This window comes from Diabrotica virgifera, chromosome 4 (genome assembly GCF_917563875.1).
Source record: "Diabrotica virgifera virgifera chromosome 4, PGI_DIABVI_V3a".
NCBI classification, from domain to species: Eukaryota; Metazoa; Arthropoda; class Insecta; order Coleoptera; family Chrysomelidae; genus Diabrotica; species Diabrotica virgifera.
The window spans coordinates 17,600,587-17,627,256 of NC_065446.1; the positions used below are offsets into that span (position 1 = coordinate 17,600,587).

At 34.4% G+C, this 26,670-nt stretch overlaps 1 protein-coding gene across 2 annotated transcripts in view; it reads right to left on the reverse strand.

Moving 5' to 3' along the window:
- LOC114335819 (sodium channel protein 60E-like) overlaps positions 1 to 26,670 on the reverse strand; it is a 384,114-nt gene that overhangs the window by 283,699 nt on the left and 73,745 nt on the right. For both annotated transcript variants that reach the window (XM_050649033.1, XM_050649032.1), the window contains exon 5: positions 13,335 to 13,557. In XM_050649033.1, coding sequence (XP_050504990.1) covers positions 13,335 to 13,557 — 223 coding nt within the window. The remainder of the gene's footprint in view (positions 1 to 13,334; positions 13,558 to 26,670) is intronic.

Below are 26,670 nucleotides of genomic sequence, written 5' to 3' on the forward strand. Positions count from 1 at the left end.
GTGCTAAGGCATTTTCGAAACTAGGACAGGAAGAAACGATATCATCAACGTAGGTTCCAGTTTTAAGTGCCTCGGCTGCTAGAGGAAACGAATCCCCGTCATCATTAGCCAACTGATGTAGACATCTAATAGCAAGATAAGGAGAACAAGAGAGACCATAAACAACTCTGTTGATACGAAGATCTCGAACAGGTTCAGAATTATTAGAACGCCAAAGTACTCTTTGATAATCTGTTTGAGTAGGATTAATTAAAATTTGCCTATACATTTTAGAAATATCGGCCGTAATTACATAACCATGCAATCGAAAATTAATCAAAATTGTACAGATGTCAGTCTGAAGCTTAGGACCAGTGAATAATTTGTCATTGAGTGAGGGTTGATTTGGAAGATGCCCGGAACCATTAAAAACGACCCTTAATTTACTTGTTAGACTTTCAGGTCTTAAAACACAATGATGCGATAAATAGTAAACATAAGGTGAATCGAAGTTATTCAATGGGACAGGTTCCATGTGACCGAGCTCAACAAATTCCTTCATAAAAGTGCAATATTGGTCATAAAGTTCAGGAGATTTTTGAAGCCTTCTTTCTAATGAATAAAACCTACTAAGAGCAAGTGATCTAATATTAGGAAATACAGGATTTTCTTCCTTAAAAGGTAGATCTACTACAAAGCGTCCTGATTGTTCACGCGTATAAGTATTCATAAACATATTTTCCACTTTAGCGTCATCAGGAGCTAAGCAAAAAACTTCAGGGACTGCTTCTAATTCCCAGAATTTCTTTATTTGCTGATCCAAAGAAACCGTATCTTCAACTTGGCAAAATAAAGAAGTAAGAGTAGGTGCCTTTGAAATATTTACTTTTCCCATAAGCACATAGCCAAATATAGTATTAATTGCATCAGGTTCATCTTGATTGCCGTAAATACGTCCATCCAAAAGAATTGTAGAGAATACATCAGCTCCTAAAAGAATGTCTATGGATCCTCTACGAAAGAAGTTATCATCTGCTAACTTTAAATTAGCAATATGGGGCCAAGTATTAACTTCTAAATTACATAAAGGCTGATCCTCACATATTTTTGTCAAGACTAACGCATCGGTTGTCAAAATAGGAGAAGATTTACGTACTGGTTTAAAAGAAATGGTAACCACACCTAAATTAGTGTTCGACTGCATAGAACCTAATCCTTGGATGTTAGCTGAAGTTTTCATGGGACGTAAACCTAAACGCCTAAGGGTCTTTTGACAGATGAAGGACGTCATGCTTCCCGAATTTAACAGACACCTAACAGGTTGGTAGTTACCGTGACAATCAAGCACCTCAATACATGCAGTGGAAAGCAAAGTACTTTTATCAGCGGAAGAAAAACACACAGAAACGGATGATCCAGTCGTTGAATTTAAAGTGGATGCCGCCGAATCTTGAACATTCTCTTCTTTCTTAGAAGAGGAGAAGCAAAGTAGTGTATGATGTTTTTTATGGCACGAGTGACAAGTCCATGTAGATTTGCATAGGCTAGAACGATGTGATCCAAGACAGTTAATACACATCTTGTTCTTTTTTATTAATTGAAATCGATCTACAGGAGATTTTGCCAAAAAAACGGAGCATTTATAAATGGCATGGGTATCATTAGTTTTACAGATAGAACATTTTGGTTCAGGTTCTGTTTGAGCAAGCAATGATGTAGATTTGGAAGAATTAGGTTTTTTAGAAAAGTTAGATTTTGGTTTAGTGTGAAAATCAATATTATCTAAAGCGAGACAACTTTGATTTAAAAAATCAATCAGTTTTTTATAGCTTGGGATGGTTGAATTATTATGAAAAAGCTCAAAACGTGTTACTAAAGAAACAGTTAATCGTTTTAAAATCATTTGAACAAGTATAAAATCCCAATGTACTGTGGGTAGTCCTAGCTTATTTAGAGATGCCACATTTTTCGAAAATGTATCTAACAACTTGCGTAGTTCTTTTGGATCTTCTGAAGTCAGTTGTGGTGAACTTTCAAGGTTATTCCATAAATTGGCAGCGATTACCCTAACGTTATTAAACCTTTCACAAAGCAGATCATAGGCAATTGGATAATTGTTTGCTGTGATGTCAATATGATCCACAGCATCGCGCGCTGCACCCTTTAAACACGATAGTAACAAATTAAATTTGTCAATTGGTTGTAAGTAAGTAAGAGTATGAACGCGAGCATCAAACTGATCTATAAAACTTCTAAATTCAGTTATTTTTCCACTGAAAGATGGCAATTCCGGTTTCGGTAAATTAAAATAATTTATAGATAAAGGATTTTGAGACTGTGAAGTTGATGTAGTTTGCTGACTTGATGTTGAAGATTTTCTAAAGGCTTGCACGTATGTATGCATAATGTATAATTATTTTATTATGAAGATCATAAAAATTGTCACGAATTTTTTCCAATCCTTCATACATAACTTCCAAAACCGGGTAAAAATTCTTATCGTCAGCAGCTACCTTTAAAGCAACAGCATGAATTTCAGTCATTTGTTGCACTTCAACTTGTCTTAAAGATTGATATTTTTTAATTTTATCTGCCATTTTGTAAATTTAAATGTAGAATTAATAAATTTAGAAAAATATGAAATTAGCGTTAGGAAATAAAATAGGTTCACCACACGAAAATTAATAAAATACAACCGAACTTTGTGCTAATAAAATAGAAAACTATGCACTCTGCTATTTGAATATTTATAGACAAAAAATAGTTATAAAACATAAACCCTTTAAATAAAAATTACTGTGTAAAATAAACACACAGTTTCATCTATAATAGAGTCAACCTGTATAATAATTATTATAACAAAATTTGTCTATTGGCTGACGTTGACAATTTAATAATAATTACTTTTACATTAATGTGTTCCTTTTTTACTTAAAAAACAACATTAACTGAGGTATAGGTACCACTAACGATCGGCACAAACAAAAAACCAATTTACTAATTGATACGTGATTTTAATTTTGTAAAGAATATTTTATCGCCTTATGTTAAAGAATAACAAAAAAATAAAGTCAAAGGAAATGCGGTTAAATAACCTGAATTTGATTCTGATCTTTGTAAATTAGCAAAGTATGACAATAAAATCAAACAATTCAGGTTTAAAAGAAACTTTCCCCGACTATATTACCCTCTTAGAAAAATGAAAAATGCAAGAAAAAAATATAGAAAATGGATCTATCAGGCTCGTAACGGATCAATAAATCATCTTGGAGGAGACTACTAACTCAGTGAGAGCTGGACTGTTTAGCATAGGGTGAATTTAAAATAGAATAAAAAAAATAACAGTAAAAAAACCAGACCTTAAAGTAAATTGTAATAAAAATATTTCCTACCTTGTCATTTCTCGTTGCACAAGCTGGAGCAGGCCTGCTATTTTTCGTACTGCTATTGCTGAGTAGTATAAATCACTCGCGAGGACTATATTGAGTTTCTATACACTTTTCGGAATAATTGTAAGTGACTGTTAACCAAGAGAGTTGGTTGGCGAATTGTCTTTTTAAAATGAGGCGAGTAGGCAGGTAATTACATACAAAAAACTTTAAGGTTTTTACTTGAAAATAATGATAAAAATTAATACATACTCACTGAATTAGGTATTGGCCTACTCGTATATACGGGGTGTCCCATAATATTGAAAAGAAAATGAATTAAAATATTCTTTACAAAAACAAGAAAATTAAAAATTGTTATTCCTACTTATGTGGACGAACCACTAAATTTTCTCTTAGTTTTTCACCCCTGTAACTTATTAAAATAAACATTATAGAAGTTCTCAGGCCTTTCGGCCCTCGCTAATAACGTGATCTTTCATTCTGCGTTTACATTTTTCAAAAATACTTATTAGTTTTCTCAGGATTTGAAAAAAATGAATCCCCATTTGAATAGCATTGCAGCCGAAAATACTTAATTTGTCCCTGAAAAAATCAACTATGAAAATGAGTATAAATTTAGGTGATGCATTTGAAACTGTTTATAAGCATAGGTACTGTAACAAAAAATATTTTTAAAAAACTGCTAATTTATTTAAAAAATAATAGATTTAGAGTTAGATTTAGTTTATATTACTGAATAGAGATTTGAATAAGTCATCACGTCCAGATGAATGACGTCACTAGTATGATATAATATAATCTGATCGAAATGTCTCAGAATGTTTATCTAAAGTGGCCGGCTTACGAATTATGGAATTTATTCCTTTCATTTGCACTAGGGATGGGAAAAACCTACCGGTTTAAACCTAAAACCGGTTTTTTTACTTCGCAATAACCGGTTTTACTGGTTGTTTTTTTTTGTCCCGGTTATAACCGGTTTTTTCTTTTTAAAGTAAAAACCGGTTATTAGGTTTTTACGGTGATTAGGATTAGGTTAGGTATTATTTTGGATCCCAATAATAATTATTATTTTCAAGTAATTATTCCAAACAAAACCATAATTCAAATTTTATTTTATTTATAAAATACAGAAGCAAACTGAAAGTGCACTCTCACATCAGCCAGAAACATTAAGTTTTATTATAATATTTCCTTGAAAAGGTATTTGTAATCATAAGATTTACATAAGAAGTGATCTGGTTGAATTAGACGCAAAACTTCATCTATTTTTCACACTTATCTCTTGACATTGAAAGTGGGTGAATGACTTTTTCTGATTACCAAAAATAATGCTCTGACTATGAATATCGAATTACTGATTACGAATACGAATCTCCAAGAATTTCGCTACGTTTTCAAAACGATACACTCATACAGGAAGTATTAAAAGAGTTAAAATGTACCTATTCTACAAATATACAAACGTGTTAAAAGTAATACATGTTCTTTCGATAGTATAATACTAATTTGGACCATATTGATATCGAGTCGAATAGAGTATCGCAAATTAAAGTGTATTATAAATGTAACTTTGTAACCTAATGGATTAAAAAAACCAAAAACCGGTTTTTTCAAAAACCGGTTTTTTGGCCGGTTATAACCGCCAAGTTAAACCGTTAGCAAAAAAAAACCGGCATAACCGAAAACCGGTCGAAAACCGGTGTTTTGTCAAAAACCGCCATCCCTAATTTGCACCATACTGTATAGTATACGGTAAACAATATCAAGAGAATCATTGTAAACTGAGAACAAAGTGAGAACAGACAAAAATGAAACGTGTAGAATACATTTAATTAATTTTATATTACCTGAGGACTATTTACAATTACCTAATAAAGCAATTCATAATATACAATCCATTTCAATTGATCCAAACCAATGGTTTTGATCTTTATGATGGCGTAATTTCTTATCAAAATCATACCATTTAATTAAAGCTAATGTTCCGAATAAATTTTACACGGTTGGCTTGTTGCCAAATTATGTCGACCGAGTAAAACTCTGCTGGAGTGAGATACAATTTTATACAGAATTTTAGTTTAATACTGCTGTCCACAAATTAAGTATGCAACTTAATTTGAAATAAGTAAAATAAGGATTATTAATATTTTAAGCAAGAATTTGGGCCACAAATTTTTTATTTAATCAACGACAACAGTTATCTTTAAACTTAAATAAAATATTAATAGAAGAGTTTTCTGGAAATTTATACAGCGCAGTCTGGAGCGTTTATACATGAAACAGTTAAACACGGGAAAAAATCTTTTCTTTTTGTAGTGCCTATCCGTTTCCAATGTTGGCGACCATCATGGCAATATTTACTTTGCACATTACTACTCTGAAAAGATTTGTGGTTGTTGAACCACGTACGTAGATTCTTTAGCCAGGAAATCCTTCGCTTTCCTGGTCCTCGTTTTCCTTCCAAGTTTCCTTGCAAGATTAGTTGCAGTAGTCCATGATGTTCGCTGTTCCTCATGATGTAACCCAGGTATTCGATTTTGACTCTTTTTATTGTGGTTCACAGCTATTTTTCTTTTTGCATTCTCAACAAAACACCCTGATTAGTAACGTGGTCGGTATAAGATATCTTCAGGATTCGACGATAAAGCCACATTTTGAAAACCTCAATTTTCCTGCAGGTGGCGTCTGTGAGAGTCCACCCCTCAACTCCGTACAACAGTATAGGAAAGATTTAACATTGTAGTAACCTGATTTTTATGAGTATTGAAACATTTGAATAGCTTAGCCATTTTTTGAAACGCAGATCTTGCTTTCTCTATCCTACATAATTTTGTTTCTAGGAAATGTCCCAATTTTCATTGACGTTCATAACAAAGTAGGTATATGTTTTTTCTGTTTCTATTTGTTGACCGTTCACACTGATTCGTCCAAATTGCTGTTCCTTCTTAAATATCGTCATACATTTTGTTTTCTTAATATTTAGTGGAAGTCCGTATCTCTGACTTACTTCTGTGATTCTATTTATTAAATCCTGGAGGGCTTCAGAACTCTCAGCGAATACCACTGTGTCGTCTGCGTATCTTATGTTATTGATACATTCTCCGTTAATTTTAATTCCGGCTTCAACATCATACACTGCTTCTTGAAAAATTTCCTCAGATTATATGTTAAACAGCAGTGGTGATAGTATACATCTCTCACGGACCCCACGTTTGATTATGATATCGTCGGATTGCCCTGCTTCTGTCGGATAGATGATGTTTGATTCCAATATAGATTGCTAATAATCCTTAAATCACAAGTGTTTATTCCTCCTCTTCTTCTTATACCTGTTGTAAATCTGTCGATCTGTTAATTCCGACGTTAAAGTATTTCTTGAGAAGTAGACCGCCAACTATCTCCATCTTTTGGTGGTCTCCCCGGTGGACGATTGCCAGCTGGTTTTCCTTCTAGCGCAATTCTTGGGAGTATGTGTTCCTCTCTTCTTTTTACATGATTGAACCATTCTCTTCGTCTTTGTCTACCCCATCTTACTACATCTTGCACGCCACATTATTCCCTGGTGATGTTGTTTCGTATTCTATCCCTTCTTGTTTTCCCTGCAATTGCTCTTATTGCCTTCATTTCGGCTGTTCGTAGCATGTTTGGTTTTATTGGTGTCTTTTCTTGATTCGATACCATAGGTACTAACAGGTCTGATGCAAGTTTTATAAATTATAACTTTGTTGTCCATTTTCATCTATCTTGGTTTATTCCAATATTGGTTCATATCTTCATCAGCTTCTCGTGGTTTACTGTACCTAGCGCTTTATGGTAATCAATAAAGCATACATAACTATAGCAATTTACGTATCTACATAGATGAAATAGCACTGTTATACTAAAGAGAGCCTCTCTCGTACCCACTGCAATCCGAATATCAAACTGTGTACAGTATATCCTTTGATGCCTAATGTTAAGAAATAATTTTAAAATATGGCTCATTAAGCTGATTGTACGAAATTCACTGCAGGATACGGGTTTTGTTTTCTTAGGTAAAGCAATAAACGTCGACTTAAGACATGTTCTTGGTATTACTCCGCTTAAATATGTCATTAAATATTTTTGTTAGGTGTTAAGTACCGTCGGTGTTAAATATTTTTATGTGATCAGCATATTATGCATTGTCAGCTCCAGGAGCTTTTCCATATTTTAGTTGTGATATTGCTTTTTACTCTTCATCTGATATGATTGGTCATTACACATGTAGGATGGAGGTTGGTCAGATCTAGTATCATCAAAGAGTTCTTGTATGTATGTTGTCCATATGCAGATTGTTTGATTTTTGTCTGTAATGATATTACCCTGTTGGTCTCGCAGTTTGCTAGCTGTGCTGAATTTCTGAAGACCAGCTGCTTATTTCACATTTTTATGTGTGTTAAACGTATCATGTTTTTGTTCTAACAACTCTATATCTTCACACTGTGATTTTAACCAATTTTTTTTGGCCTTCCGTATTTCGGTTCTTATTTGTCTCTGCATCGTGTTGCACATTATTTTGTTATTCTTTGATTTTCTTCTTTCTTCCATAAGTTGTTGTATATTGTCATTCATCCAACTTTTTCTCTGTTTTTTCTTTTCTATTAGATGTTCTTCTCTGATTTTGTTAAAGGTTGCACATATATTTTGGAGTGATTTTTCGGCATTATATGTTTGCTCCATGTTACGTAGCTTCTCTGAAAGAATCTGTGCGACTGTCTCTTTTGCTCTCTTATCTGTTAGCCTTCTCATATCGCACCTTTTGTTACTATTCTTTTTTAAATCCAAATCCAAATAAATCCAAAGCGTTCTCTGTATATTGATCGGTCTTGTACAAAAACTACATTAAATGCAGTGGCTAAATTGTTACAATTTATTTCTTAACTCTGGACTCGAAACCAGAATACGAGTTTATGCTAAGCACGTCCTTTTCCATTACTCCCGACCACCCAAAGAAATTTTACAACGTGTTTCTCGCTCTTGGAAGCGTTATTTGCTTTCTTTCACTTCGACTACTCTTTGGGTCTTTTCTCAAACTGATCCTAGTACTTTAGGAAGTGAAATGTTGTTATGAAGTTTGGAACTAATTAGTGCAAGTAATACACTTCCTTGGTAAAAATTAAAAAAGAAGTATTTTGAGCTAAGTTCTCGTACTGTTGTATAACAAACGTTAATGAAAGTCGACACAGACCATTTAATAAATTTCAGAAGTTTATTTTCCCTCTAGCAAGTTTTCTACAAGAAATTAGTGAAAATTCTGCAAAACTAACGAGCGACTTAACTCTAACAAGTTGGAAAATAAATCAACAAAATTCAAAATTTAAAAAGTATTAGGTGTGGCGTGCAGTGGCGGCTGGTGGGGTAAAATTTTGGGTAGGGCAAACCAGCAAATTACATACAGTGTGTCAATTTGAAAAGTTGCCACCCCCTAGAAATTTGGTCCCTATAGAAAATCTAAAAATAGGCAAAAACACGTCAAATTTATTTGTGAGGGGGACATTTTGTAGACCAGTTTTCAACTAAATTACATCAACCCTATAGCGAGGGCTGACAAAACCCCCAAAATCTTTAATGGAAAGGGGGGTTGAATGATACCTCATTTTGAAGATCATTAAATAACCTTTTCAAAAATACCATAATATGCCTTATATTTCTTTTCAGTACTTTTGGAAAAATCTTGGACTCAATACACTAAAAAATTTTGGAGTTCTGAACTCGATACTTAATATATTTACGGTTTTACTTGATTTTTCCAAAAGTACTTCAAAAAAATACTCCAAATACTTCAACATCCAAAAAAAATTCAATTTGGAGTTCAATACTTCAAAGAAATTTTTGGAGTTCTGAACTCGATATTTAATATCTGTACGGTTTCACTCGATTTTTCCAAAATTACTGAAAAGAAATATAATGTATGTGGTATTTTTGAAAAGGTAATCGAACGATCTTTAAAGTGAGGTATCACTCAACCCCCCTTTCCATTAATGAATTTTGGGGGTTGTGTCCGCCCCCGCTAGGGGGTTAGTGTAATTTAGTTGAAAACTGGTCTACAAAATGTCCCCCTCACAAATAAATTTGACGTGTTTTTGTATATTTTTAGATTTTCTATAGGGACCAAATTATAGGGGGTGGCAACTTTTCAAATTGACACCCTATATAGCTATGTATAATACATAATAGGTATGCAAATATAAATTTATTTTTATGTATAAAAATACTTAGAAGGTAACTGTAACAGATTTACATTTAATTATATTTTTAAAACTACATCAAATTATGAACTAAAATATACCTAGGTACATACAAATAGTTTACATAATTTATTATTTATAGAGCAGATTTATTCTTCTCTCTTTGCTTTGTGCAGATTTGTCAGTTACAATTCGATAATTATGTTACAGGTGGCAACGAGGCACGGCGAAGGCCAGTTTGAATCGGGCCTATACAGCAAGCATAACACGACAATATAAAAATCATTGTCCGGCAAGCTGCTTAACTTCGAACGCTTTTTGTACGGAGATCTTATGTGAGCGGAGTCGGCCAGTTCCGAGCGGGCCTATTAATGATACTTAAAATGCCTGAATACGATTCGATGCTTTCTGTGAATGTGATAATATATAATAACAAAGTTGTCTTAACGGACGCAAATGTATTGAGTGATTTAGTACATTTAAAAGTTATTTACATGCTTTAAAATAATTTTTGAATATATCCTACCCCCAAAAGCCGCCACTGGTGGCGTGAAGTTTTTTTCAACGAAAATTTTGTTTTTATAAATAAATTCACACAGTCTGTTCGTTCGTTCGTTAGTTCGTTTTTGCGTTGCCGCCCCTGCAATAGTTTGACCCGATCTACCAATGAATTCCTATGTAGTTTCGTCTCCTAAATCCAAATCTAAAAACGGCTCTTCGATATCTCAAACCATTTTCGAGAAAGCAAAGTCGAAAATTGTGAAGTTATAATTCTTCAAGTAACTTACATCTCGGAACAGCAGTTTAGAAAGCAAAGTCGAAAATTGTGAAGTTATAATTCTTCAAGTAACTTACATCTCGGAACAGCAGTTTAGACAATTTAGTGTCCATTTGAAATTTTAGATAGAGAAATAATTCTGTAATCAAGACACTGCTAAAAATGCATTAAACGTAATAAACTGTATAACTAGTAGTCGGAGAGATAGAAGCGGATTTTGTGCGTGATAAGTAATATGGAAAAACTATACGGGGATATGTTGAATTAGTTGTGTACATGACTTTCAGCAACGGCCGGAAACCAGAGTTGGGGCCGAGGGTAGTTATAAGGGGTCAAAATCGCCGTTTTTATTATTTTTTTTTGTGACGCTCATGATCGAGAGAGTGCACCAAAATTTGGGAATAAGTAGATCATGACGTAACTAAGTAAAATCTCCAGTGGTGGCACTCTGCGTTGCCGACAAAGGGGTGAAGCAGGGGTGAATACACAAAATATAAGGGGTTTTTTGCGACGTTCGTGATTGACAGAGTGCACCAAAATTTGGGAATAAGTAGACCATGACATAACTAAGTAAAATCTTCAGAGCCGGAAACCAGAGTTAGGCATGAGGATAGTCAAAATCGCCGTTTTTATTATGTTTTTTGTGACGCTCATGATCGAAATAGTGCACCAAAATTTGGGAATAAGTATGTCATGAGGTAACTAAGTACAATCTCCAAGGGTGGAACGCTGCGTGGCCGATAAAGGGGTGGGTGTAGGTGTGAATATAAAAAATATAAGGGGTTTTTTTGCGACGTGCTAGAATGAGATAGTGCACCAAAATTTGGAAATAATTAGACCATGACTTAGCTAAGTAAAATCCCCAGAGCCGGAAACCAGAGTTGGGGATGAAGGTAGTTTTAAGCGGTCAAATTCGCAGTGTGTATTATTTTTTTTTGTGACCCGGCACAACAGTTGTCCCCCACGCAGCGTTCCGCCCCTGGAGATTTTACTTAATAATGTCATGATCTACTTATTCCCAAATTTTGGTGCACTATCTCGATCATGAACGGCAAAAAAACCCCCATATATTTTTATACTCACCCCTGCCTACCACCCCTTTGTACCCTAAGCAGCGTTCCGCCCCTGAAGATTTTACTTAGTTACATTATAACCTACTCACTCCCAAATTTTGGTGCACTATCTCCATCATTAGCGCCACAAAAAAAAAATAATAAAAACCGCGACTTTTACCCCTTATAACTACCCTCATCCGCCACTCTGGTCTCCGCCTCTGGGGATATTACTTAGTTATGTCATGGTCTACTTATTTCCAAATTTTGGTGCACTATCTCAATCATGAACGTCGCAAAAAACCCCTTACATTTTTTTATATTCACCCCTGCCCCACCCCTTTATCGACCACGCAGCGTTCCACTCCTGGAGATTTTACTTAGTTACGTCATGACCTACTTATTCCCAAATTTTGGCGCGCTATCTCTATCATGAGCGTCACAAAAAAAAATAATAAAAAACGGAACTTTGACCCCCTATAACTACTTTCCTTCCCCACTCTGGTTTCCGGCTCTGGGGATTTTAATTAGTTATGTCATGGTCTACTTATACCCAAATTTTGGTGCACTCTGTCAATCACGAACGTCGCAAAAAACCCCTTATATTTTGTGTATTCACCCCTGCTTCACCCCTTTGTCGGCCACGCAGAGTGCCACCACTAGAGATTTTACTTAGGTATGTCATGACCTACTTATTCCCAAATTTTGGTGCACTATCTCGATCATGAGCGTCATAAAAAAAATAATAAAATCCGCGACTTTGACCCCTTATAACTACCCTCGGCCCCAACTCTGGTTTCCGGCCGTTGGTGAAAGTTATGCACACAACTAATTCAACATATCCCCGTATAGTTTTTCCATATTACTTATCACGCACAAAATCCGCTCCCAGCTCTTAGACTATAGGTAGTTTAGGCAACAAATAGAAGTTCACCGTTGCCGTTTCAATTCTGATGGGCAAATCCAAGTGTTTCTTATGTATTTTTGGCCGCTGATTACGAATTTTGTGGGTAGATTTCGATCCGAGTGGTCAAAAAATTGTTATAAACAATTTAATTGTTTATTAATTACTTATAAGACTCTATAGCCCGTAAACAAAGAGATAAAACATATTCAAATAGAACTTGTTCCTTAATAATAAAAATGGTTAATAATAAAAAAAATGGATAGAAATACTTAACTTAAATCCAATAATTATAGAACCCAAGATATTGTAAAATTGGTGCATAATACAACTTGCAATTTGCAAAATAAATATTTTTAGAAGCTTTTTCTAATTTTTTGTCTAATGTCTAATTTTAAAGCTAAATTTATATAAACAAACTGGAACATGATGTAAAACTACTTCTATGTATACATAGAAGAGACTATAAGGTATACATATAGAACTATAAGGTATACAGCCAACCCAGGGAACTACCCCTTTTAGGCTAAATTTATATACTTTCAAACAAAGTTTTGCTAAATTACGTTATCTTTATTAGTGTTAAAGTTATTCCCATTTGAAATTATAATTTTCTTAAAACATTTGTACATTAATTTTTTTATTGGAAGATCACTTTTGAATACCTCCCTGGGTTTACCATATTTGGCCCAGGAGAGGATAATTCTTCGTTTCAATTCGCATATTTGATTGACCCTCGTGATTCGTATTTCAGGACCAAATGGTCATGGTGGTCAAATGATCATGGCCAAATTTCATAGTCAAACAAAACAATACAATATCGGAAAACTAAGAGTACAATATACTTTAATATAGGTGTTGTATTACTTGGATTTATTTCTTTTAAAAGAAAAATTTAAAGAGCAGTCCTCGTATTATTTTAAATCTATCAAAATCCCTTGACAATAGCTGCCAAACATAGCTAATAGGTGTTATATAAGGTTGCCATTGTGATGGCAATATAGAAGAGTGACCACTTACCATATTGTAAACGTTTTCCCAGTAGTCGAGGGTAATGAGCTGAAACGTTGTTAGCATCGACCACAGGAAATTGTCGAAGCTAGTGTAACCGTGGTTCGGATTTCCGCCAGTGCAAAGGCATGTGTGCGTCGGAGGACAGTGCCGAGATCCGGTGACGTTGCCGCAAAGATACGGTTCTCCTGTCGAATTGCGCAGCAGCCAATTCGAAGGGTCTTGTGTCCAGCTAAAAATACAAGAAATATCCGTATTAGTTAAAAATATATGAAAAAAAAAACAATAAAATCCTTTATAAAAGGTATATACACACACCGGCAAAATTAGCCAAACACCTTAAAAATGGGACATGTTTGATGTTTCTAATCTCCTAATCCTGTTGTCCGATTTGAGTGATTCTTTTAGTATGTTATAGCCTTATTAGTTATGGTAGGGGAGCAAAGTATGCTAAATGTGCAGTCACTCGAGCGCTTTGGGGACCTATTGGGTTGTGATTATTAGGTCCTAAAACCAAAAAAAGTTAAGTAAAATTTTCCATTTTAGCGGGCGCTTGCCATTTTTTAATTTAATTTTCCATTTCCATTAATGGTTTTTTCCGATTATAGCGCCATCTATCCATAATTAGAAAAAATGTTTCGAATAAAAGTTGCTTATTTTTATGCAGAGAATCCAAATCTGCAATAAAAAATGGGGGCTCCCATTTAAGATTTTAAAGTAACCCCCCACCCCACCTCCGCGTGGGGTCGCGTTTGGTACCATTCGATATATTTTTCAAAAATATTAAATAAGTGTATTTTGCAGTTTTTCGATCTGATGTTTATTTTGGTAAATATCGCGTGATTTGTATTTAAAATTTTAAATTTACCCCTCACCCCTCTCTGTGAGGGGTCATGTTTGGTATCTTTCGATAGATTTTTGAAAAATATTGAACGTGTAGTTTTTAGTTTTTCAATCTGACGTTCATTTCGCGAAATATTCGCTTTTTTCTTGTGAAATTTTGTGACTTACCAATTTCCTTACGCCCCGCTCAAATCGTCAGATTTTTTAAATATACACTGTTTTGCATGTATTTAACTTACCTTATCTTAATCTGACAATTTCGAGTATTTTTAAGGATAGATTTTTTATTTCGGGCCCCCCTAAACGAACTCCCCTGTGTTAAGAGCCAATATATGGCAGAGGTACATCTGCAGGGTACCACGTTTCTCCCCATATGATAATCTGACGCGCTCGAGTAACTGCAAAAATCCCCGCTTGGGCTCCCCTACCATTAAGAATATCGGTGTAATAATATTGTTGCTAGACAGGTACATAAATGTCATTTTATACCGGGTGTTACAATCATACTGTGTTTTTTTCTTAAAATTTGGAACACCTTGTGGACTATTCCAGCATATATAAAATATTAAAATTATAACTTGATTGTAGACTTAGGCTTTCTTAACATTTTCTTTTTCGATTCATTTGCTTATGTTGGAAAATAAAAAAGTTATGCGCTTTAACAACTAGCCATGCTTTTTATCAATAAATCCTCATAGTAGGGGGAAAGTATGCTAAATTTGCAGTTACTCGAGCGTTATGGGGACCTATTGGATTGTGAAGAGTGGGTACTAAAACTAAAAAAAGTTAAGTTAAAAGTTTTCCATAAAGTGTGGGACTCTCCATTTTTTAATTTAATTTTCCATTTCCACCAATCGTTTTTTCCGATTATAGGAAATATAGGCTATATCTATCCATAATTGGAAAAAATGTTGCGAATAAAAGTTGCTTATTTTTACGTCAAGGATCCAAATATGCAATAAAAATTGGGGGTTCCTATTTAAGATTTTAAAGTAACCTTCCACCCCACCTCCGTGGGGGGTCGTGTTTAGTGCCATTCGGTAGATTTTTGAAAAATATTGAATATGTGTATTTTGCAGTTTTACGATCTGATGTTCATTTCGTGAAATATCGCAGGGTTCGTATTTAAAATTTTTAATTTACCCCCCACCCCTCTCCGTGGGGTGTCACGACCCCCACGGAGGTGGGGTGGGGGATTTAATTTAAAATCCTTAATAGGAGCCCCCAATTTTTATTTCAGATTTGGATTCTTTACGTAAAAATAAGCAACTTTTATTCGACACATTTTTTCGAATTATGGATAGATAGCGCTCTGATCTGAGAAAAATGATTGTTTCAAATGGAAAATTAAATTAAAAAATGAAAAGTCCCCCACTTTATGGAAAACTTAACTTAACCTTTTTCTGATTTTAGCACATACTCTTTACAATTCAATAGGTAACCCATAACGCTCGAGTAACTGCAAATTTAGTATACTTTCCTCCGTGACCCGTCAAAATAGCCCGGTCAAAACAGCCCCGTCAAAAAAGCCCCGTCAAAATAGCCCGAACACAAAATAGCCTCGACAAAATAGCCCGCAAACAAAATAGCCCCGACAAAATAGATCGCACACAAAATAGCCCCGGTCAAAACAGCCCCGGCTAAAATAGCCCCGGCTAAAATAGCCCCGGCTAAAACAGCGTCTTATACACAATTACATAATTATTTATACAAGGTGTCCAAAAACTTTTTTTTAATTGAAATTATTTGACAAAAATGAAGAAACCATTTATTTAATTTAAAATGCATTTTACTGTTGCCTGAAAACAGAAAAAATTGTTTATATCATAAATTAACATTGATTTTCGCTTAACTTAAATGTTCAAACTTCCAAGAGGCAGGAAAGACAGGACTCGAGTTCTCTGAAAAGACAATTTTTATTTAATGTGGTTAAGATAAACATCTGAATAGAGGATAATTACCATTTCGGAAAAAATGTATTTTTAAGGAATTATTTCATGATTAATTCTGAAGGGAGCTTTTTTTTTCGGAGCTATTTTGTCGGGGCCATTTTGTCGGGGCTATTTTGTCGGCGGGCTATTATTCCGCGGCTATTTTGTCTGCAGGCTATTTTGTCGGAGCTATTTTGTGTGCGGGATATTATGTCGGGGCTATTTTGTCGGAGCTTTTTTGACGGGGCTATTTTGACGGGGTACCACTTTCCTCCCCTACTATGAGGATTTATTGATGAAAAACATGGATAGTTGTTAACGCACATAACTTTTTTATTATCTTACATAAGTAAATGAATCAAAAATAAAAATGTTAAGACAACCTAAGTCTACAATCGAGTATTAATTTTAATATTTTATATATGCTAGAATATTCCACAGGGTGTTCCAAACTTTAAGAAAAAAACACAGTATGCTTGGTACACCCGGTATAAAATGATATTTACCTGTCTATCAACAATATTATTACAATGATATTCTCAAAATAATAAGGCTATAACATACTAAAAGAGTCACTCAAATCGGACCAGTGGTTTAGGAAATTCAAGACATCAAACATGTTCCATTTTTAAGGTGTTCGGCTAATTTTGCCGGTGTGTGTATTTAAAATCCCTAAAAAGGGCTACATCACAGAACTAGTTTTCGATTGGTTTACCAATCATCATCAGTGCTTACGTGAAATTTACATGCTAACCACCAAGGTATAATTTTACAAAAATATGTGGGTCAAAACCCTGTACAAGTAATCCATCAAGGAAACATCGGTTAAAAATGCTAACTTAAGCATGGATATTTAAAGTATTTTTAATTAATATGCCCCAGGCAACATCTGAGTTGTGGTTTCACTTGTTCATATGGTGAAAGTATGGCAGCAAGTGATTAAAAATATATGGCTATGGTTAAAAATTGTGAAATTAACGATTTTTTTATCATTTCTAATGAAAGTACATAACTTCAAAAATACTCTCAAAAAATTAGAGATTGATCGAAATAAAATGATCGAAAATACAGCAAGTTGAATATCCGTACCTTCAACTCGCCTTTGAGCACCTTCGTGCCAGCGCGCTTGAGCGTAGTAAGAAACGTTCAACAGCTGTTCCTCTTCTCCTTTGTAAATAAACCCGCGATTCAACAACAGATTCCGGTGTGCATCAGTTTATGATTTGGTAGACAACAAATACATTGAAAACAAGATGTTGTCAAAACCTTATTTGCGTGTTTCTCAAGTTCAAAGGCGGTGGACATTGTAACTCAAAAATTACTTGACTGATCCACTTAAATTTTTGCACATACTTTCTTTAGATTTTTCTTGAGGCAACGCTGTCGAGATATCTAACAATAAAACACTGAAAACGTTTGTTTTCTATACTTCCACAAAATTTATTATAACTATGTGACTACATCTTGTTTCGGCAGAGTGCCATTCTCAAGTGATTTAGTTTATTATGGGTTTGCCTTTTTAAAGTTTTTAACTGAAAAAGTTGAGGAGTGGGGAGCTGTTTTTCTCGAGTTGGTTATTCAGAATTATATCTTTATTTTTTAATTTATTAATTTCCATATATTCCAATAAAGAGAGCTTAAGGTCTTTATTTTGAATATGCAGAATTTGAAACTGTTCATTAAGAATGATTATGATCTAGAAGGTGAAGTGCGTATGTAGAAGTGTCTGTTTTTCTATTATTGAAAGCCTTTTGTATTCTGCTATCCGTTTGTCAAAGGTTCTGCCAGTTTTACCGATGTAAGTTTTCGGACAGTCACCACAAGTTAGTTTGTAGACACCACTCTGTAGTTGTTTTCTCTTTCGGCCCTTATTGTTCTTAATATATTTGCTTAAGTTGTTGTTAGTTCTGAAAGCTGGTGTCATTCCTTTCTTTTTTATGTATCTGGCTCTTTTTGTTGTTATCTTGCCAGTATATGTGACAGAGCAGAAGGTACTGGGTTCTTTCTCTGGTGGTGGATAGACTAATTTCAGGATTTCTTATGGAGTTTTTGGTTTAAAATTTTATTAATTGTTTGTTCGTTACAGCCATGGTTTACTGCTATTATAAATTCAATGATCAAATATCCACAAACAATAGTGCAGGACTTATTATGGGTAATCCTCTAAGCCCATTACTATCAAATATATTTGTAAACCAGCTTGAAACAACAATTTCTAAACATCCCGTATTTAGACAGTTCTTATATTGGTGGAGATACATGGATGATATAGTAGTATGCTTTACAGAAACTAACAGGCAACTTGACCAATTTCTATCATACATTAATTCACTTCATAGTAATATTGAGTTTACAATAGAAACAGAACCGAATAAGTCCATAAACTTTCTATATGTAACAATTACACAACAGACTACACAACAAACATGAGTTCTCCGTATATCATAAACCTACCCATACTGACACAACTATACACAATTCATCATCCCATCCTACACAACACAAATTAGCAACCTACCATAGCATGATACATAGATTAACAGGAATTCGCATGTCAAAAAAAAACTTCGAAATAGAACTGAACATCATTAAACAAATAGCAGTAAACAATGGCTATAACGAACAAACAATTAATAAAATTTTAAACCAAAAACTCCATAAGAAAGCCCTAAAATTAATCTATCCACCACCACAGAAAGAACCCAGTACCTTCTGCTCTATCACATATACTGGCAAGATAACAACAAAAATAGCCAGATACATAAAAAAGAAAGAAATAACACCAGCTTTCAGAACTAACACCAACTTAGCAAATATAATTAAGAACAATAAGAGCCGAAAGAGAAATCAACTACAGAGTGGTGTCTACAAACTAACTTGTGGTGACTGTCCGAAAACTTACATCGGTCAAACTGCAGAACCTTTGACAAACGGATAGCAGAACACAAAAGGGCTTTCAACAATAGAAAAACAGACACTTCTACATACGCACTTCACCTTCTAGATCATAATCATTTTTTTAATGAACAGTGTCAAATTCTGCTTATTCAAAATAAAGGCCTTAAGCTATCTTTATTAGAATCTATGGAAATTAATTAATTAAAAAATACAGATATAATTCTAAATGACCAACTCGAGACAAACAGCTCCCCACTCCTCAACCTCTTCAGTTAAAGACTTTAAAAATGCAAACCCATAGTAAACTAAATCACTTGAGTGAGAAAGGCACTCTGCCGAAACAGCTGTACTCTACATTCACAATCAAGATGCAGTAAAAGTAAACAAACCGAGACACGTTAACTGTTACATGGAGCACTCCTAAATCATGATTTACCATGTATATACATTTTAGATCACAAATGATCATTTACAAATTTTATACATTGCAACTCATGATTCAGAAGTGCTTCTAGTAGCATTTAACGTGTCTCGGATTGTTTACTTCTACTGCATCTTCATTGTGAATGTAGAGTAGTCACATAGTTATAATAAATTTTGTGGAAGTATATAAAAGGATATTTTCACCCTTTTCATACAAGAAATTTCGTTATTTTGACTTCTAAGTCACTATAACAGTGACTATAAAATCATTTGAAATTTTTGTTTCACATGATCCAATGACGAGTTCTGAGTCCACCACAAAATACATTCTTTTTTTGAAGGTGTCTGTAAAAATTGGCCACTGTTGGCTAATTTAATATTTTGCTTTGATTTTTTTTTTAATTTTTTGAATTATACACAATATTTCTATTTAATTTAAAAATTAAATTGCTCTACTATAATTTCAAAAAAAAAAAACACAAAAATGTACTTGAAATGTTTATTTTAAACCATACACCCCCCTTAAGATAGATTAATATGAGTTGTCTATGGATATGGTTAACTAGAAATATATTTTAGTTACCTTACACAGGCATTTATTAACTTGATGTCAATGAATATTGTATATTTCGATTCTATCGTTTATTTGTGTAGATACGTTATTTATCTCGTAAAAAAGATTTCTAGTAAAAGGTTTAATGGAAATGGTATTCGAGAAGTAACTTAATTGGTCAGAACTTCTCCAGTAAAAGCAAAAACACGAATTAAATTATAAAACTGGTAAATCAACTTGAAAGTAGTTACGTAAAAAAACTTCAGTGACATGATTACAAAAATAACGTAAACATATATTCTGATCAGTAATTAATACAAATAATATCAGATGTAGATCCAGACCATTTTATGGCAAAAATTACAGAAATTACGTCAACACTAAGGAATCAAGGAGATTCTGGAAGCCTTCTAACCCTGTTGAAAGCTGTAAACAACCAATGTATTACAAATGGCTTAACAATCAATGCAAAGGAATGGTGATCAGAAAAATTGATATCGAATATCGAAGATTCAGTATTCAAAATTAGAAAACAAAATCCTGGAAAGGGTGGAACACTTTATCTGAGTAGCTGGATTGACTGCAGGGTTGAAAGTGATGAAATTTCGGCCGGAATAGAACTTGCAAGAAAAAGCTTTATTAGCTGGGGTTTTGTATTGTGCAGTAGAAGTCATTGACCACACGTCTAAGAATAAGTGTATTTTTCAGTTTTTGGATCTGATGTTCATTTCGCGAAATAACGCGGGATTCGTATTTAAAATATAAAATTTACCTTCCACCCCTCTCCGTGGGAAGTCCTGTTTGGTATCATTCGATAGATTCTTAAAAAATATTGAGCGCGTATTTTTTAGTTTTTAGATCTGTCATTCATTTCGCGAAATGTTCGCTTTTTTCTTGTGAAACTTTGGGACTCACATATTTCCTTCCGGTCCGCTCAAATCGTCAGATTTTTTAAATACACACTGTTTTGCATGTACTTAACTTATGTACCTTATCTAAATGTGACAATTTCGAGTTATTCTAAGGATATATTTTTTTTCGGCCCCCCTTAACTTACTCCCCTGCATTAAGAACCAATATATGGTAGAGGTACATTTTCGGGGTACAAGGTTTCTCCCTATGTAATAATCTTACGCGCTCGAGTAACTGCAAAAAACCCAGCTTGGGCTCCCCTACCATAATGTGTATGATGTACTTAAATTGATTTTCGTAACATTTCCAAATATGTTTTAAAGAGTTACAAACGTTACGATGACGTTTTAATAAATTTATATCGAAAGATTAGTTGCCGCAAATGTAGATAACTCTTAAGGGAGTATTCATTCATTTGATAAATCTGGTCTACGGGGAACGAGAGGTATTTATACGGGTTAAACCAAGCTTACATTTTTCTTCTTCTTCTTCTTCTTCTTCTTCTTCTACGGCCTACAGCCTAAATTAAGCCTTGTCCTACTTTATTTTTTGCCTCCACCATTTTTTGTCTGTGGCTGCTCTTCTCCATACACGGACTCCTAAAAGGGCTTGTGCGTCGCTGTTTACTGTATCTTCCCATCGCTTTCTTGGCTTTTCAACCGGACTCTCTCCCTACATTCTAGTGTTCAGTGCATTTTTGGTAGCCTATCCTCTCCCATTCGTATCACATGTCCGGCCCATTGCAATTTTGTATTCTAATGAAATTTGACGGGGGTGTTTCCCTATAAAGTTGGTAAAGCTAATTTTTGTATCGACTAAATATTCCGTTTTCCCTTACAGGTCCTATTATTCTCCTCAGTACTTTCCTTTCGAATGTATCTATTTTTTTTTCGGTTGTTTCTTTCAGGACCCATGTTTCACTGCCATAGCATCCTATTAGTCGAATTAAGATATTATAGATTCTCATCTTTGTTTTTCGGAGGACACTTTTAGACCGAAATATATCTTCTTCTTCAAGTGCCATCTCCGCGACGGAGGTCAGCAATTATCATAGCTATTCGGCCTTTGGAGACGGCTGCTTTGAATAGTTCGTTTGATGTACATCCGTACCATTCTCTCAGGTTGCGCAGCCACGATAGTCTGCGTCTTCCTATGCTTCTCTTTCCTTGAATCTTTCCATGCATAATGAGTTGGAGCAAGTTGTATCTCTCTCTCTCAGTATAATATGTCCGAGATATTCCAACTTTCTGGTTTTGATTGTGTTTGGGACTTCCATTTCTTTATTCATATTTTTCAGAACCTCTTTGTTTGTGACGTATTCTGTCCGAAATATATGGGAGAGGGCAAAATACGCTCTGTTTGCTTGCGTTATTCTCTTACGAATCTTACGCGCCATTGGCGAGAACTACCGTCCTCTGGGACTGTGTCAATGAACATGTTGTAGAGTTGCCCTAAACCTAAATCAAAAATTGTATTACGGGTTTAAATTAGTTCTTCTTCTTAAAGTTCCCTCTGCTATCGGAGGTTGGATATCATAATGGATATGGTCACTTTGTTGGCTGCTGCTCCGAACAGTTGTAATGAACTATAGTTAAACCATTCTCTATGGTTCCTCGGCCAGGAGATGCGTCTTCTTCCTATGATTCTTCTTCCTTGGATCCTTCCTTGCATAGTAATTCTCAGCAATTCATATTTTTCTCCGTTGGTAATGTGACCCAATTATTCCAGTTTTCTAGTTTTTATACTCTTCATAATTTCTAACTCCTTATTTAAACTTCGTAGCACTTCAACATTGGTAATCTTTTGAACCCACTGAATATTCAATATTCTTCTGTAACACCACATTTAGAACGCTTCTATTTTCTTATGTGTTGTCTCTTTAATGTCGAAGCTTCCATTCCGTATAGTAATATAGAAAATATGTAGCAACTTAGAGCCCTCAATCTGAGAGGCAAATGGAGGTCTTTGTTTGTAAGCAGTGTCTTCATTTTTATAAATGCTTGCCTTGCAGTTTCAATTCGGACTTTAATTTCTTTGCTTTGGCCATTTTTGTCATCAACCCAGATTCCCAGATATTTGTATCTCTTTACTTTTTCTATTTGGGTTTGCTCTATCATTAACCTTTCATTTCAATTAGTAGATTATGTTCAATATATTAAGAATTAACAATGTGTGTGATGTATTTAAATGGATTTCCGTATGATTTTTCCGAAAATGTTTTAAAGAGTTACGATGAAGTAACGTTTTAATAAATTTATATTGAACGATTCGGTGCCGCAAATCAGGATATCTCTCAAGGGAGTATTCATTCATTTGATAAAGCTGGTCTACGGGGAACAAGCGGTATACGGGTTAAACCAAGCTTACATTAAATACTAATTATTGGATAAACCTCCACGGGTTCAGTAATAATTTTAAACAAACATATAGTATTAGATAACTTAACTTAGTATTAATGCTAAATATCATTTCTATTTATAAAATAAACAGTGATCTGAATTTAACAATGATATTTATGTATAAGAGACGGGAATAGAATATTAAAGCAAAGACCTTATTTTCAAGAGGATCTACTTTAACGAAATCTTCTTCTTCTCGTTGTCCTTATGCCCTATAAGAGCGTCGGATTTTGGTATTACATATCCATCTTTTACCCATTTTTCCACGCCTTCCGCTCTCTTGCCATTTCTTTCATGTGTTGCCCTGTTTTCCCTTTCTTGGTCCCGATTTTCTGGATTTGTTCCATCCATCCCTTTTTAGGTCTGCCCCTTCTTCTTCTCCCCTGTCTTTCGGCATCGGTCACCTTCTTTACTAGTCTGTTCTCGTTCGTACTAGTTATATATCCAAACCAATTCAGTTTTTTTTTCAATTTTTTTCTTGATTGGTTCCTGTCTTAGCGCGTTTCTGATGTTTTCGTTCCTTTCCTTGTCCATCTTTGCCTTTCCAGCTGTTTTTCTCAACTCCTTTATTTCCGCTGAATTTATGGCACTTTCATGTCTTTTACTTGTATCCCATGTCTCGCTTGCATATAGAAGAGTTGGTACTGTGATTGTATTATAACGTGTGATCCAAAATTATTGCCACCATAGGTGGCTCTGAACGACAGAGATAGCTATACAGTGCAGGTCTATTCTTAATTCAGATATACTTTCCAGTTTACGTCAACTTTGCAGTGTACGTCAACTTAACAAGAAAAGTTAGGTTATGTAGAGATGTTAAACTTCATTAGGTGTGCATCTCAATGGCCTTCGACTGTGGACATTGGCTTCATGGAGACGATTTCTGACAGTATCACGGTCTATAGTTATCTGGTGTGTCCGCTGTAAGTCGATAATAAATTCAGGTGCTGTAAATTATTGGTGGTCTTCAGCGGTTTACACTAAAACCGGTCTTAAGCTGCAGTTGTTATAGTATGCTCACGTCCTAGATGACGTGGATCTGGACTTCCAGAGTCACGAAAACGCTGTCACAATCGACTAACAACACATTGGGATACTCCTATTCGTTCACATATATTATAGGTCAGATATATTAGTTTGCTGCATGTCACCTTGAAAATGGTCTACAGCCCTATTCATTTCATACAAAGTAAATGACGTCGTTACATGATTAAAATCGATATTTTCAATGTACCTACTGATTAAAAAAAGAACTTTACGCCACGAACAAAATCGAAACTACCAGAATATTTGCTGTAGTTTTCATCTCCTGTTCAAAAAATTGTCAAATATTCGTTATGACTTTTGCCGTTGTGTTTTCCTCACAAAAAGCTGCAGGATAGCAACTGTGGTAGGGGAGCAAAGTATGCTAAATGTGCAGTCACTCGAGCGCTTTGAAAACCTATTGGGTTGTGAAGAGTAGGTCCTAAAACCAAAAAAAGTTAAGTAAAGTTTTTCATTTTAGTGGAGACTTGTCCATTCTTAATTTAATTTTCCATTTCCAACAATCGTCTTTTTAGATTATAGCGCCATCTATCCATAATTCTAAAAAATGTCTTGTAAAAAAGTTGCTTATTTTTACATAAGGAATCCAAATCTGCAATAAAAAATGGGGGCTTCCATTTAATATTTTAAAGTAACCCCCCACTCCACCTCCGAGGGGGTCATGTTTGGTGCCATTCAATAGATTTTTCAAACATATTGAATAAGTGTATTTTGCAGTTTTTCGATCTGATGTTCATTTCGCGAAATATCTCGGGATTTGTATTTAAAATATTAAATTTACCCCCTTTCCGCGGGAAGTCGGAAAGATCTATCATTCGATAGATTTTTGAAAAATATTGAGTACGTATTTTTTAGTTTTTCGACTCACCCATTTCCTTACGCCCTGCTCAAATCGTCAGATTTTTTTAATATACACAGTTTTGCATGTATTTAACTTACCTTATTTTAATCTGACGATTTCGAGTTTTTCTAAGGATATTTTTTTTTCGCCCCCCTTTAACGAACTCCCCTGCATTAATAGCCAATATATGGTAGAGGCTACAAGGTTTCTCCCTCTGGGGTACAAGTTATAATGTGTAAAAAGGGTACAAGGTTTCTCCCCATGTAATAATCTGACGCGCTCGAGTAACTGCAAAAATCCCCGCTTGGGCTCCCCTACCATTGTACAAATTCAATTCAAAAATATCCCTAGACTTTTCCGATGTTTGTACAGTTTTTGTCATATCATTTTTGAATGTCATTTTTTAATTCACTCAATGTCGTTCCATCAATTACTAAACATAATTGCCTATTTCTCTTTTTGTTTATCAGTGTTTTGAGTACAGTGGGCCTTTGTTTTAAATAATGTAATTTGCTAACTCTATTTCAGTTAATGAATTTGTTTGTTAGAAACTTTGTCGTGTTGTTGTGCGAAATATTGATGTTGATTTTAATTAACATCAACATGAGCAGTTGTCTAAATTCAGTAGTAATTATGTAAACTCGGCCACAGTAGGCTCTTTAATTAGTAGAAAACGATTAATCAGTGAAACAAAAAACTATATTTTTCTTTTAAATAACTATTAGTGGTAACGTCGACAGTTTCTATAGGTACATATTGTTATAGTTAATAAGGTACCAAGGGTATTATAAGGATTATTTCATTCATAGGAGATTCTGACCAACAGAAAGCTACAGAAATAAAAATTACAGCGATTATTTTTTGATGATTTTAATTTCCAATCGTATAGTAAGATATTTGATCAAGTGTTTAATTCTTTAATTCTGTCCAATCAGATTAAAATTATACTGAGAATTATCTATTGTAGAAAATTACCGATAGAATTTTTTTAAGTAGATTGTTTCTGTTTAATGGCAACCAGTTTCCTAGTTTTGACAACTGACACTTTTAAGAAAATATCCATAATATACGTATTAAAAAATAATCTTACGAATATTACACGACAGTAAGAATAAATAAGAAAATAATGCTTCATTTTTACTCAACTTTGTTGTCATTGGGCAATAGCCACTCGAGCTTGGGCAATAGCCACTCGAGCCATGCGGGCTCTCGTGTCTATTGCCAGACAACAAATTTTCGAAAAACTGTCGCAATATTTTCAATTTATTCTCATTCTCTTGTGATATTATACCCCATTATTTTTTGGTGATTTTAACTTCCAATCGTATAGTAAGATATTTAATCACGTGTTTAATTCTGTCCAATCAGATTAAAATTATACTGAGAATTATCTACTGTAGAAAATTACCGATAGAATTTTTTTAAGTAGATTGTTTCTGTTTAATGGAAACCAGTTTCCTAGTTTTGACAACTGTCACTTTTAAGAAAATATCCATAATAT